At 42.7% G+C, this 12,654-nt stretch overlaps 1 protein-coding gene across 2 annotated transcripts in view; it reads right to left on the reverse strand.

Annotated features, from left to right (window-relative positions):
• ENPP2 (ectonucleotide pyrophosphatase/phosphodiesterase 2) overlaps window positions 1-10,687 on the reverse strand; it is a 119,497-nt gene extending 108,810 nt beyond the window's left edge. For both annotated transcript variants that reach the window (XM_017530698.1, XM_017530697.1), the window contains exon 1: window positions 10,367-10,687. In XM_017530698.1, the coding sequence (XP_017386187.1) occupies window positions 10,367-10,387 (21 nt within the window). In that variant the 5' untranslated portion in view covers window positions 10,388-10,687. The remainder of the gene's footprint in view (window positions 1-10,366) is intronic.
• Window positions 10,688-12,654: the final 1,967 nt, after the last annotated feature.

Genomic DNA, 12,654 nt, shown 5'->3' on the forward strand with positions numbered 1-12,654 from the left:
AGGGGAGGAGAGAATGGGTAGTATAATTGTCGTGGTTGCAGCATGAAATGAGCAGCACTTTCAAGTTAAATCAAAAAACAAAATCCCAACCAAACTCAAGAAACTTAACACATTGTCAGTAACCTTGGGAGTCTTACTTGGGTAAATGCATAATTTTCATACACTTTTAAAATATTGAAAAATCATTAATATTTCACCCACAAAATTATAGATAGGGTTGCCAGATACAATATTTGTTTAGTATTTTCAATATTGGGCATGCATTTATCCTAAAAAAGTATACATTGTTTATCTGAAACTGAAATTTAACTGGGGCATCCTGGGATTTTGTTGTTGTTGTCTCTTTTGTTTTGTTGGTTTTTGCTAAATCTGATAACCCTACCTATAGATCTCTTACAGTTTCACCATCTGGGAACCACTGGTTTTATTGCATAACAGGGATAACCTAACATAAGCAATGTTTTTTTCTTTCAGGGAGGAAAAGAATTGCATTCTTATGGAATTACCCCCAAGGTTAAAAACTAATAAGTCCCCTGTGTAGAAGCCACTGAAACACTCTGAGACAACCCAGCGCTCTGCACTCACAGGTGCCAAGAACAAGCTTAGGTCACCCAAGGAAAACGTACAATAATCTTGCATTTGTTCCTGCTGATTAAAGTCAAGCAGCTTCCAGGAAAATGTAGGCGTCCCTCATGCCACTGTGTTGAATTAATATCTGAACAGTATTAATGATGGAAAAACTCAAATATATCCAACATATCCGAAGTTTTGCAGTTGGATTTGTGGGCAATCAAACTGTGTACTGAGAAAGCCTATTTTGTCAGTAAACAAAGCTTCTACGTGGAGAAGAAATATTCTGTGCAAGTAAACACAAGGGCCTAAACCAAGGATTCCTGGTAAATATTTGATAATGATGACGCAGACAGAGTAGGTGCCTTCAGACTTCAGATATATTCCAACAAGAGGGCTTATAAAATCATTCTCATGAAAGTTATAAAAATGGGGGAATGTGGCTCAGCATGCTACAGTCTATGTCTTTTCAAACTTCAGAGAAGGAAGATAATATCTGACATGTCCATGAAGAGGAACGGCATCTAGTTTTAATTAAAAGAGCACCATATTTAGCATCAGAAGATCCATGTTTGCATTTCAGTGCTATCACTTCCAAGCTGTGCAGCCGTGAACATTCACTTAGTCTTTCTGAACCTCTGTTTTCTGTCTATAAAACAGAGAGGATGAGAATTTCCATCTTACATGCTTTGATCAGGGTTAAGGAGATAAGAGAAATGAAAACGCTTTGCAAGCTGTGAGACTGCAAAGCACTGTCCTGATCATTTCTATGAAGAGTAAACTCTCCGGTGACTGGAAAGTGAAACAATGTTACTAGCTGAGTGTTACTAGCTGAAACCATGCTAAGGCCATTATGCTTTCAAGAAACCTGGGTTAGTTAACTCAGGCTGCCATATAACAAAGTAGCTGGTGGCTCAAACAATGAAACGTATCAGTCAGGTGTGGTGGCTCACGCCTGTTATCCCAGCACTTTGGAGGACAAGGCAGACAGATCACTTGTGATCAGGAATTTGACACCAACCTGGCCAACATGGTGAAACCCCATCTCTACTAAAAATGTAAAAATTAGCTGGGTGTGGTGGAACATGCCTGTAGTCCCAGCTACTTGGGGGCTGAGGCAGGAGAATCGCTTGAACCTAGGAGGTGGAGTTTGCAGTGAGTCAAAACAAAACGAACAAACAAACAAAAAAAAACAATGAAATATATCGTCTCATATTCTGGAGAGTAGAAGTCCAAGATTAAGGTGTTTGGTTTTATCTGCAGCTTCACTCCATGGCTTTTAGACGGCCATCTTTTCCCTGTGTGTGTTCCTGTGTCTAAATCTCTCCTTTTTTTTTACAGACACCAGTCATATTGGGTTAGGACTCATCCTGATGACCTACTTTAATTTGAATACCTCTCTGAGGACTCTGTTTCTAAATAGGGTCACCTTCTAAGGTACTGGGGATTATGACTTCAACATTTGAAATGGGAGAGGATACAATTCAACCCATAACAACATCTTTCGTTTATTCTATTAAAAAGAGGTCAAATGGGTTCAGAGTGTGTCCCAAAGCCTACTTCTCCTCAGATAAAAGCATTCCACTCTACAATGGACACGTTCCTGCTTGTTGATTCTTTAAGATGACAAATAATTTGCTTTGGAATACAGATTCAAGTCTGTGGCTTCATACCTTCTCCAAACACCAAAGCACTAGGCAGTGCCCCTCTCTTCACAGAAATATCTTTTTTCTGTCGGGCGCGGTGGCTCAAGCCTGTAATCCCAGCACTTTGGGAGGCCGAGGCGGGTGGATCACGAGGTCAAGAGATCGAGACCATCCTGGTCAACATGGTGAAACCCCGTCTCTACTAAAAATACAAAACATTAGCTGGGCATGGTGGCGCGTGCCTGTAATCCCAGCTACTCAGGAGGTTGAGGCAGGAGAATTGCCTGAACCCAGGAGGCGGAGGTTGCGGTGAGCCGAGATCGCGCCACTGCACTCCAGCCTGGGTAACAAGAGCGAAACTCCGTCTCAAAAAGAAAAAAAAAAAAGAAATATCTTTTTTCTGAGCAAACATGTCACTTTCCCTTATATTTAGCTTATGAACAAAATTATGTCTCCCATTGATACAAAGGCACTGAAGTTTTTAGATTTCAAACTCAATTTTTTGTTCAAGAAATTTACTTATCGGTTATTGATCCCTTCTGTACCAAGCCTACAGATTGATGACATTTCCAAATCAGACAAGGTGCCTCGTTAAATTATAGGACTAATAAGTGTATACACATATATAAAAATCTCATATGTAATAGATATATGTAACATAAAATAAAAATGACATTTTTAAAGCAAAGTCTGCCTTTTTTAAACTCATACTTTCTTAGCAATTCAATATCCTTCTTTCCATCAATAATTGTCTGGCCATCTTAGAAAATATAAATATCCCAGACCAAATGGATGCCGGAATGTTTGTCTTGGGTGATGGTCATTATAGTTCTTTTTGCAACATAAAAATGTGAAAATAGCCTGATATCTAGCCGGAGTTTGCTAAACAAATCATGAGGAAGCTACATTTAGAATACAATGCACCCATTGAAGGTTACGTTTTTGAAAAATATCTAATGGCATGGGGTGATATTCGTGGTATGCTGTTAAAGAAAAGCAGGTTACAGAAGGCTATGGATAATTCCAATTTTAAGACTACATACACATAAGAACATAGAAGGGATACTCACTAATGAGTTTATATACTTATCTCTATATAGTGAGATTGTAGAGAATTTTTGTTTCTTCTTTGTACTTTCCTTTGCTGAATTTTTTTCTACAAAATGTATGCATTACTCATATAATGACAATATGACCTTTTTTTAATAAATGAGAATTTTCCCCTGAAAGATTATTGCTTCAAATAAAGCACTATTCATTCCAATGGGTTACTGTATTTTTCACAGATCTTAGTATCTTACTTCTAGGAGACTCTAGGAGACGGTAACTTAGGGAAAGGGCTCAAAAAGTGTGAAAATAATTATATATTCAGTAATATAATGCAACCTATCACATTATAAAAAGACAATTTAAAAAGAAAAAAGGCTAGGCATGGTGGCCCATGCCTATAATCCCAGAACTTTGGGAGGCAGGTGGATCACCTGAGGTTGGGAGTTCAAGACCAGCCTGACCAACATGGTGAAACCCTGTCTCTACTAAAAATACATAATTAACCCGGTATGGTGGTGCATGCCTATAATCCCAGCTACTCGAGAGATGGAGGCACAAGAATCGCTTAAACTCAGGAGACAGAGGTTGTGGTGAGCCAAGATCGTGCCACTGCACTCCAGCCTGGGCAACAAGAGTGAAACTCTGTCTCAAAAAAAAAAAAAAAAAAGGCTTAATGAAGGACTCAGCATTTAATTTAGATCAGGATTTAATGAAAAGGTATATTTTCCAGAAGGTATTTAGAAGGTGGAGAGGAAGGGTATTGCTGACATAGGAAATGGCATAAGTGAACAAACTTGCAGTAAAATGCCTGGTCTACGCTGAGAGTCACAAATAGTTTAGTATGAGTAGTTCATGGGAGTTCTAACAGTATGTCAGGAGTCAAGGCAGGAAAATCAAGTCATAGGGCTGGATGGTCATAAAACATGCTGTTCAAACTAAGACCCCTTCAAGCATGAAAAAGGCTGCTGTTAATAGCTGTAGGAAATGAAACCGTACACTAGGACCATACCAGGAAACCAGGGCATGTGGCCACCCAGCAAAGGACTGGCTCCCAGGACACCTTAAGTGCCAAGCTCAGATATATGAACTTTACACACAGAATCTTAAAATCTTGGAGTTGAGAAGAAACATCAATGCCCTCCAGCCTGGCTACCCATATTCCTGCTTCTCCAACTTCTCCAAGAATTGGTATCAAGACTTTGCTTAAATTTCTCTGTGATAAAGAACTCGTTGCCTTGGGATGCCTGTTAGAAAATTCTTTATTGTATTGAGCTGAAATTTATCTCCTTGTGTCTCTCATTCATTTGGTCCAGCCCTGCTATCTCAAAGACAAACATAATGAATATCTCCCTTCCATATTAGAGGGAAAGACAGAGATCATAACCCTCTAAATCTTCTCTTTTGCAGGTTAAATGTCCTGCACGGATCCTTCCTACAGCATTCCTGCAGTCTGGCACCATACCCTTATAATTCCTAGCTAGCTTTTGAATTAATCCACTCTTGTCTTCTTCCCTGCTACCCTCTTGCTTAGGGCCACCCTCTTTTCTTGCTTATATGACACAGTGCCTCCTAAGTGGTCTCTCTCTTACCAGCCATCTTTCCAACTCACTGTTTTTACTGCAGCCAGATTGATCTCTCCAAGAACCCAAACCGATTGTGACACTGCCCTGCTTACAACCTGCATTCATTTCCCATTTTCGTAAAGATCAAGTACAGCTTCATGAAGGACAGTGTCATGTCATTCTGGCCTCAGCCACCATTCCAGTCTCACTTCTCTTATCCCCTCCCCTCTCTTGCATTCCTTCGTTAGTCCCTTGCACAGCCCTCTTGCCCTCAGCCCACCGAAGGTACTGACACCTCTGCTTGGAGCCCTCTTCCCTTCACCACCTTCACCTTGCTCATCTCTACTCAGCCTTTGGGTCTCAATTTAGACATTACTTCCTATAGAATGTTTACCTTGATCCCATTAAGTCTAGATTAAATATCCCTTCTCAGGTGGTCTCACAGGGACCTAAGCTTCCTCTATCAAAACAAGTATAATATTGAATTAAGATCATCTGGTTCCTCATCTAACACCTCTGCTCCATCGTAAATACCATGAGATCAGGTCTTCTTTGGCACTGTGGTCTTCAACATCTAGCACGGTGGTTGTCACATAGTAGGTGCTCAAATAATAATAAACAATACAGGTGCTAATAAATTAATGTATAGCACCTGGAACTAGATAAAATAGTTCTAAATATGGTCTGAACAATACAAAGTACAATGACTATCATGTCTCATGTTCTATACTCTAAAGCCCCTTTTTTTTGAGATGAAGTCTCACTCTGTCACCTAGGTTGGAGTGCGGTGACACGATCTCAGCTCACTGCAACCTCCTCCTCACAGGTTCAAGCAATTCTCCTGCCTCAGCCTCCCAGGTAGCTGGGTTTACAGGCGTGCACCACCACACCCAGCTAATTTTTGAATTTTTAGTACAGACAGAGTTTCACCATGTTGGCCAGGATGGTCTCGATCTCTTGACCTTGTGATCTGCCCATCTTGGTTTCCCAAAGTGCTGGGATTACAGGCATGAGCAACTGCACCCAGCCTCTAGACCTCTTTTAATAAAACAAAACTTTATTTTAAAAGAAACATATCACTACTGGTTTTATCATCCATTTAAATCTCTAAACCTTAACTATACAAAGCTCCCACTTCTCACTTTCTGTCTTTTCCTCTCTCTGTCTCTTCCTTTCTCAATCTCCCTTTCCCTTTCCCTCTCCTTCCCATCCCCTTCTGTCATAGACATATACGCATACCTAATAATTTGCAACTGACTTTTGGAATCCATGCATAAGACTTTTTATATCTGTCTCTGCATACGCACACCCCAAAAACTAAAAGTCAAAACAGATGATAACTTATTGGTAACTTTGGGACTCCTAATCCTTGTGCCTTTTCTATCAGCAAATGGGAGCATTGTGTTATGACTTTACAGATATCAATGACGTTGAATAAACAGGAATGAAGACAGATCCCATGCATGCTACTACAGACATTCACATGTCAATCCATCCATGAATCAGCTCTCCTTTAATACATGCATTCCACAAGTCATTAATCCAGCCCATGTGCACTTTTGTGATCCAGAAGAAGATCACAGTCTGTGCCTTCCTGAAATCAATGTTGTGAACTGATTAAAGTTTATTGAGTAAAACCATGTTCCAGATGTGTTCACATACTTTATTTTAGTTAAATCTTCCAGCACCTGCTGTCCTTTTTTAATAGATAATAAAACCATCTCTCAGAAAATTACACAAGTAGCAATTGCAGAGCAGGGATGTAAGCCCAGGTCCTGTGACTCCAAGTTCATGGTCGTTAGCACACATTATACTAGGATCATCTCAAAAAAGAAAACATGCATAATTTGACTAATGATTGTTCCACTACTCACCACCTACTTCACTCTCCCAAATATCTGCGGAATTAATTAATCCCTTTGATTAGAGATTCCTAACTGGAGGTTCACTACAACTCAAAGGAGTCTCTGGGTTGACTTGTAATGAACCCACAGAAAGTTCTTACAAAGTGCAATAGGTGGTGTATCCTGCATTTTTTTCTGAGACGAGTAGTGTGCATCCATACCTGAAAAGAACCTTGGTCTCAAATAGTTTGAGAACAACTTCAAGTTTAAATAACTCCCTATCAAACTTAACATCATTCACCTCTCTGTCTGAAGGTTTAGATTACACATATCTCTCTCTTTAGGAAATCAAACTGCATTTTCTTATCTCTAGCATCCCAAATTCTCCATCACTTTCGAAAGTTTTTAGAGGGCCTGTCCACTGGCCCACGCTGAGGTTCTGGATGCTTTCTCTGGGGTAAGCTTATCAATGGACTCTTAGAAGCCCACCTATCTAGGCCTTTAGTGCCCTTGTCTCATGCCAGATTCCAGCCTAAAGAGGATTCCTTTACCTTCACAAAGTCAACAGAGGCAAAACTGCAAAAGGCCTTTCTTGCAGCTCTTCCTTGGGGAAAATTAGGATAGACGCAATAGCAATAGGAGAAGCCCACCTGTTGAGATGTGAATTACAGAGGGAGTTGATAGACCCAGGGACTCGAGGCATTATTCTCAAATATCCAGAAAGTCTAAACCCTGCCATTGCTAAATAAGTGGAAAACTATGTTTTTCCTGATAATCATGCTTAATCTTTATTCCTTAGCATATTATTATATTATAGATGATAATTTCCTGAAAGCTTCTGTGTATCTGTCATCTAACTCAATGCTTACATATAATAGTCATTCACAAGAATTGCACAAAAATTCATTGAGCATCCCAGCTGGGTCTAAGCACTAACTCTAATGATACTAAGACAAAAAGAGTTGATCCCTAAGGATTGGTGTGGGTGGGCAAATAAATAGTTGTAATAAAGAATGGTAAGTGCTCTGATCCACAGGAATAAAGGAAGCTCTGGGAAAATAAGAGGGGGCCGCCTAACCCATTCTAGAGGATGATGTGCAGTTTCCAAGAGAACCGGGCTTTCAACTGGGTCTAAAGAAAGACAGAGGTTAGACCCAGACATCGCAGAAGTACAGGAAGAAAGTCTTACTTAATAAATAGTTTAACATGCCTAAATTCATATATGATGTGGACAAAATGTATATAAAATATACAAAAATGGTGCATAAAATGTGGAGAGGGATTGAGCAGTAAGAAATAACAATGAAAATGAAGGTAAAAGGCAAGTTGTGGAGAACCTGTATACACCAAAATTATTCTTGAAAGGAAAAAATGGGAATCTGCTGAAGACTTTTCAAAAAAGAACTGCATGATCGTATTGCATTTTAGAAATATCATTTGACACAGGCTGGGCATGGTCCCAGCATTTTGGGAGGCTGAGGCAAGCAGATCACTTGAGGTCAAGAGTTCAAAACCAGCCAGGCCAACATGGTGAAACCGTGTCTCCACTAAAAATAAAAAAATAAAATAAAAAATTAGTCAGGCATGGTGGCGGGCACCTGTAATCTCAGCTACTTGGGAGGCTGAGGCAGAAGAATTGCTTGAACCTGGCAGGTGGAGGTTGCAGTGAGCCGAGACAGCACCACTGCACTCCAGTCTGGGCAACAGAGCAAGACTCCATCTCAGAAAAAGAAAAAAATAAAAAAGGAAAAGAAAGGTCATTTGACATAGTGTGGAGACAAGATGGAGATATGGGCTGGGCAGGACTGGCCCCAAATGAGACTAATGGAAAGTTGTGACCAGAATGGAATTTGAGGGAGTACTGGCCTTAATTACAACAGTGGTAGGGTAGGTGGAGACACAGGTGTGTATGAATTATGCTCAGCAAGGAGAGTAGACAGTGCTTGATGATGACTGTCACGAATGAAAGGGAAGAAGTAACTTAGGGTGATTCCGTTGTGTCCGACTTGGACAACTTGGGAAATGTCATTTAAGTAGTAGCAAAGAGGAGAGTAAGAGCAGGCCTAGGAGAAGAAGGGAGAAGACAGGTCTAGGTCCGAACTTGCTGATTTTAAGATGCTCCGTGGGACATCAAAGTGGAGACTGGAATTTGAGGAGAATGATTAGACTAGGTTTGGGAAATGCCATGTATATGCAGTGGCTGAAGCCACTGGAGTGAATGAGATCATCCAGAGAGATATGACAACAATGACGCAGGAAGAGAGTCAGTCAGAAAGGTCGGTGCACACTGACATTTATGAAATGAAGCCCTTTAAGTATTAAATAGTAACTAAAACAAGTCAGAAGAGAAACAGGGAAGCATAGAATTGCAGCATCTGGGACAGTCAGAAACAGAGAGAGGAAAGGACCCATAGTTAAAAATGACACAGAGACTGTATGTGTGCATGGGAGGGGGGTGGAGTTGAAAATTCTCTATGGTTTTGTTACAAGGAGGTCTTCAGTGGTCTTGTGAAAGGTTGGCCCTCAGCGGTGAGGGCAGACGCCAGGTGATTGGGTGTAAAGGAGCAAATGGGTAGTGAGGACAGGGAGACAGCAAATGCCACCCACTCTTTCAAGGAGTTTGGTGGGAAGAGGAGCAGAAAACTGAGGTGACAGCCAGAGGTGAGCACTGCAGGGGAAAGCGGAAGCTCCATTAAATACCTGACGAGCAGAAGTGTGGAAAACCTCTTGTGCTCTGTGGAACTGGGTATGCGATAAATACATAAGCAACATCGGGTCACCTCTTTATCCTGCTGGGCACACAGCTTTTGTTTCCATTCCCTGTATCAGTGAGAAGCGGCTTGTGCTTCACTTGTTAAAATGAACAAGAGAAGCGGCTTGTGCTTCACTTGTTAAAACCAGAGTGTGGAAGCAATCACTGGAACCCTTTGACCCCCGCTCCGCACCTGAAAGCCGGCTGTGCCCGCTGCCCCAGCGGACGCTCCTCAGTGTTTGCCCTTGGAGATTTCCAAGTCCAGATCAAAAGCACCCATAATCAGTTGCGACCCCAGGCTCCCTCTATCCTAATCCAAAATTAGCCAGATCCATTTGAAAGGCCTGTTCAAACAGAAGAGGACAAAGGGCAGAGAGACTGGCTGCGCTGAATTGTGCACGTCAGTCAACATCTCTGTGAACAGAGGCACGCGGTGGGGAAGGGGCTCCCTCCGTCAGGGAGATGATTCTGTCTCCAGGAGGCAGGTGGGAGTCCAGAGGACGTTACTAAACATATTGTTTTAAAAATCCCCGTCCTTCTTGCCAAGCCCCTGTCCCACAGGTAATCAACTAGAAGCCCGGGAGGGCCGAGCTCGCCATGCCCCGCGGCTGGTACGGCTGAAGGTCGCCGCTTGCACAGTCTGGAGCCGGGGTGAACTGAGAGTCCTCCACAGTCCCTCTCTGCAAGTTGTTTTCCAGAAACCAGAGACAAACTCGATATTTACAAGCCCATTCTCTGGCAACGAAAACTCGAACTGAGTTACACTCCCCATTTGCGCGCCTGCAAATTGCTCCAGCTGAGTGCACGGGAACGCAGCCCAACAGGGACCGTTTTCCGGCAAATCTGGAGGCCCTTCGCAAGGTTTCTCCGCTTGACAGAATGGCAGCTGTGACCCGGCAGCCCAAGCAATGGAGGACGGGTAGAGAGGGGCGTATACCGTACCCGATCGGCGCGGCGGGTCATGTTGCGGGCGGCTCGGCGCCTGCTCCGGCCCGGGCTCTGCGAACGCGGCCTCGGCTGCAGCCCCGCGACCTGGGAACTGGGCCCGGGGCGGCTGCTGCGGACTGCTCTTGTTTGCACTGGGCCGTTTGCTTTTGGGATTTCTCCAATGCAGATGTAGTCAGGGGGCCGCTGTCCCGGGGGACAATGATTCCATTGGAAGCTGGCCTTTGACAAGACACACACATGACCTTTGACTAAAATGGCTTTGGGGGAGGAAAGCGTCGGGAGGCTGAAGACGGGGCGTCCAGCGCCGCCATCCGCGTTCCCACCCCCGACAGTACCTAGTTAATTTTCCATCTTTCAAGGACAATCTGTGAGGTTTGGTTCGCCATTTCTCGTTCATTCTGGAGGATGCAGTCTCTGCTTTCAAAAGGATTTCTCTGCCGAAGTTTCCTGCTGTGTTGCTAATGCATTCCCTGAACTAGCATTTCCAGGTCAAACAGGGGCAGGCCCGTGTTGTATAAGTTTCTGTAACACTCTGGAAAATATCACCACCATTTTTTTTTTCCTAAAACATGCTACAGTTTACAAAGGGCTTTTCACAATCATGCTGTTATTTGGCCTCTCAAACAATGCCGGGGAGGCTCTCCTACTACTGCCAGTGCACACATAAAGAATTAGAAGCTCAGACATATATTTCCCCAGTCACCCAAACAGAAAAACTGAAACCCAAAGTCTTCTTAATTGGCATCCAATCCATATCCACGAAACCACCCACCACCCCTGCTGAGTGACCCACACTACAAATGAGAACGCAATTAATATAAAGCAATAGTAGCTGTGGTTATTTAAATTTTTGAATTACAAAAGTGAGTGTCAAAAATTGTTTTACTAGATAATAGATGTTTTGTTCCTTGATATCCACAGATATCTTGAATTTGTTGGCTACATTTTAAAAAAAATAGTCTGCTGCTAAAAGGGTGCTGTGGTAACCAGACTAGCCACTTAGAGGTAAAAGCCAGGCATTCCTGGGGCTGCTACCAACATCCATCACTAACCTCTTTCTATCTTATTTCTGGGTCCTTCCAGATAGAAAAATACTAAACAAAAGGGAAGGAGCTGTGAGCTTGTGAAATGAGCACTGGACAAGCAGTCAGCATCACAGACTTTTGATGTGACGGGGGCGGGGGAGCGGGGGGATGAAGAGTTATGGTGGAGGTCTGCACAGAGGCCCTAGACCTAGACCTGCCCGGTGTGAAAGGCGATAGTACGTTTACTGTTTTCAGCTCAGAAAAGGGAAAGGGGGTAATACTCACTCTCAGTTTTGAAGGACTTGGAGGAGCCAGCCAGGAGGAGAAGAGGAGACAGGGCATCACTGATCCACACAACACCAAGTACAAAGCTGCCATAGTGCATTTAGCGAACTTGAAAATAGTCGGGGCAAGCAGGAGCAGAGGCTGTGGGAGGATGAATGTAGAGAAGAGGGTGTGGGATGGACTCTGATCAGCCTCCTGTGTCACTCTAGGGGATGTGGACTTCATCTTACAGTGCTGAATGAGTTAATAAAACTAGCTCTGGTTATCAGCTCACAAGAAAAGGATACAGGAGTCATGCATTGTTCTCCAACAACAAAAAGATAGAGATCGGCATTGCTTAGCTTGGTATTTACGGCCGGCCATTTGCTTCATCAGATAGATGGAATTTCTTCTTCCTAGCTGCGAAAGTGTGAGCAATACATTCAACCTCACCAAGCCTCAGTTTTCTCATCAGTAAAATTAGAGTTGTGATATATACTGAGGATTAAATGAAATTATGTAGATAAAACCTTTAGCCTTTCTGCAGACATTGAGTTATATTCAAGAAAAGACAGCTATTATACCTTACTTTAATGTGTGCAGTGCCTACCACGGAATAACAAGGCACTCACTCCTTTCTTCCAGTTCTCTCACTCCCTTATTCTCATCATACTTCTGGCTTTGGACTCATTAGAAGTTAATCCCTTGTTCCTCCCTCTTCTTATATTTAGCTTTTTATTTATTTTTTTTTTTTTAAAGAAGGAGTCTTACTCTATTGCCCAGGCTGAAGTGCAGTGGCACAATCTCCACTCACTGCAGTCTCCACCTCCCGGGTTCAAGCAATTCTCCTGTCTCGGCCTCCTGAGTAGCTGAGATTACAGGTATCCATCACTACACTCAGCTAATTTTTGTATTTTTAGTAGAGATGGGGTTTCACTATGTTGGCCAGGCTGGTCTCCAACTGCTGACCTCAAGTGATCCACTTGCCTTGGC

Source organism: Cebus imitator, unplaced genomic scaffold, assembly GCF_001604975.1.
Source record: "Cebus imitator isolate Cc_AM_T3 unplaced genomic scaffold, Cebus_imitator-1.0 Scaffold68, whole genome shotgun sequence".
Taxonomy (NCBI): Eukaryota; Metazoa; Chordata; class Mammalia; order Primates; family Cebidae; genus Cebus; species Cebus imitator.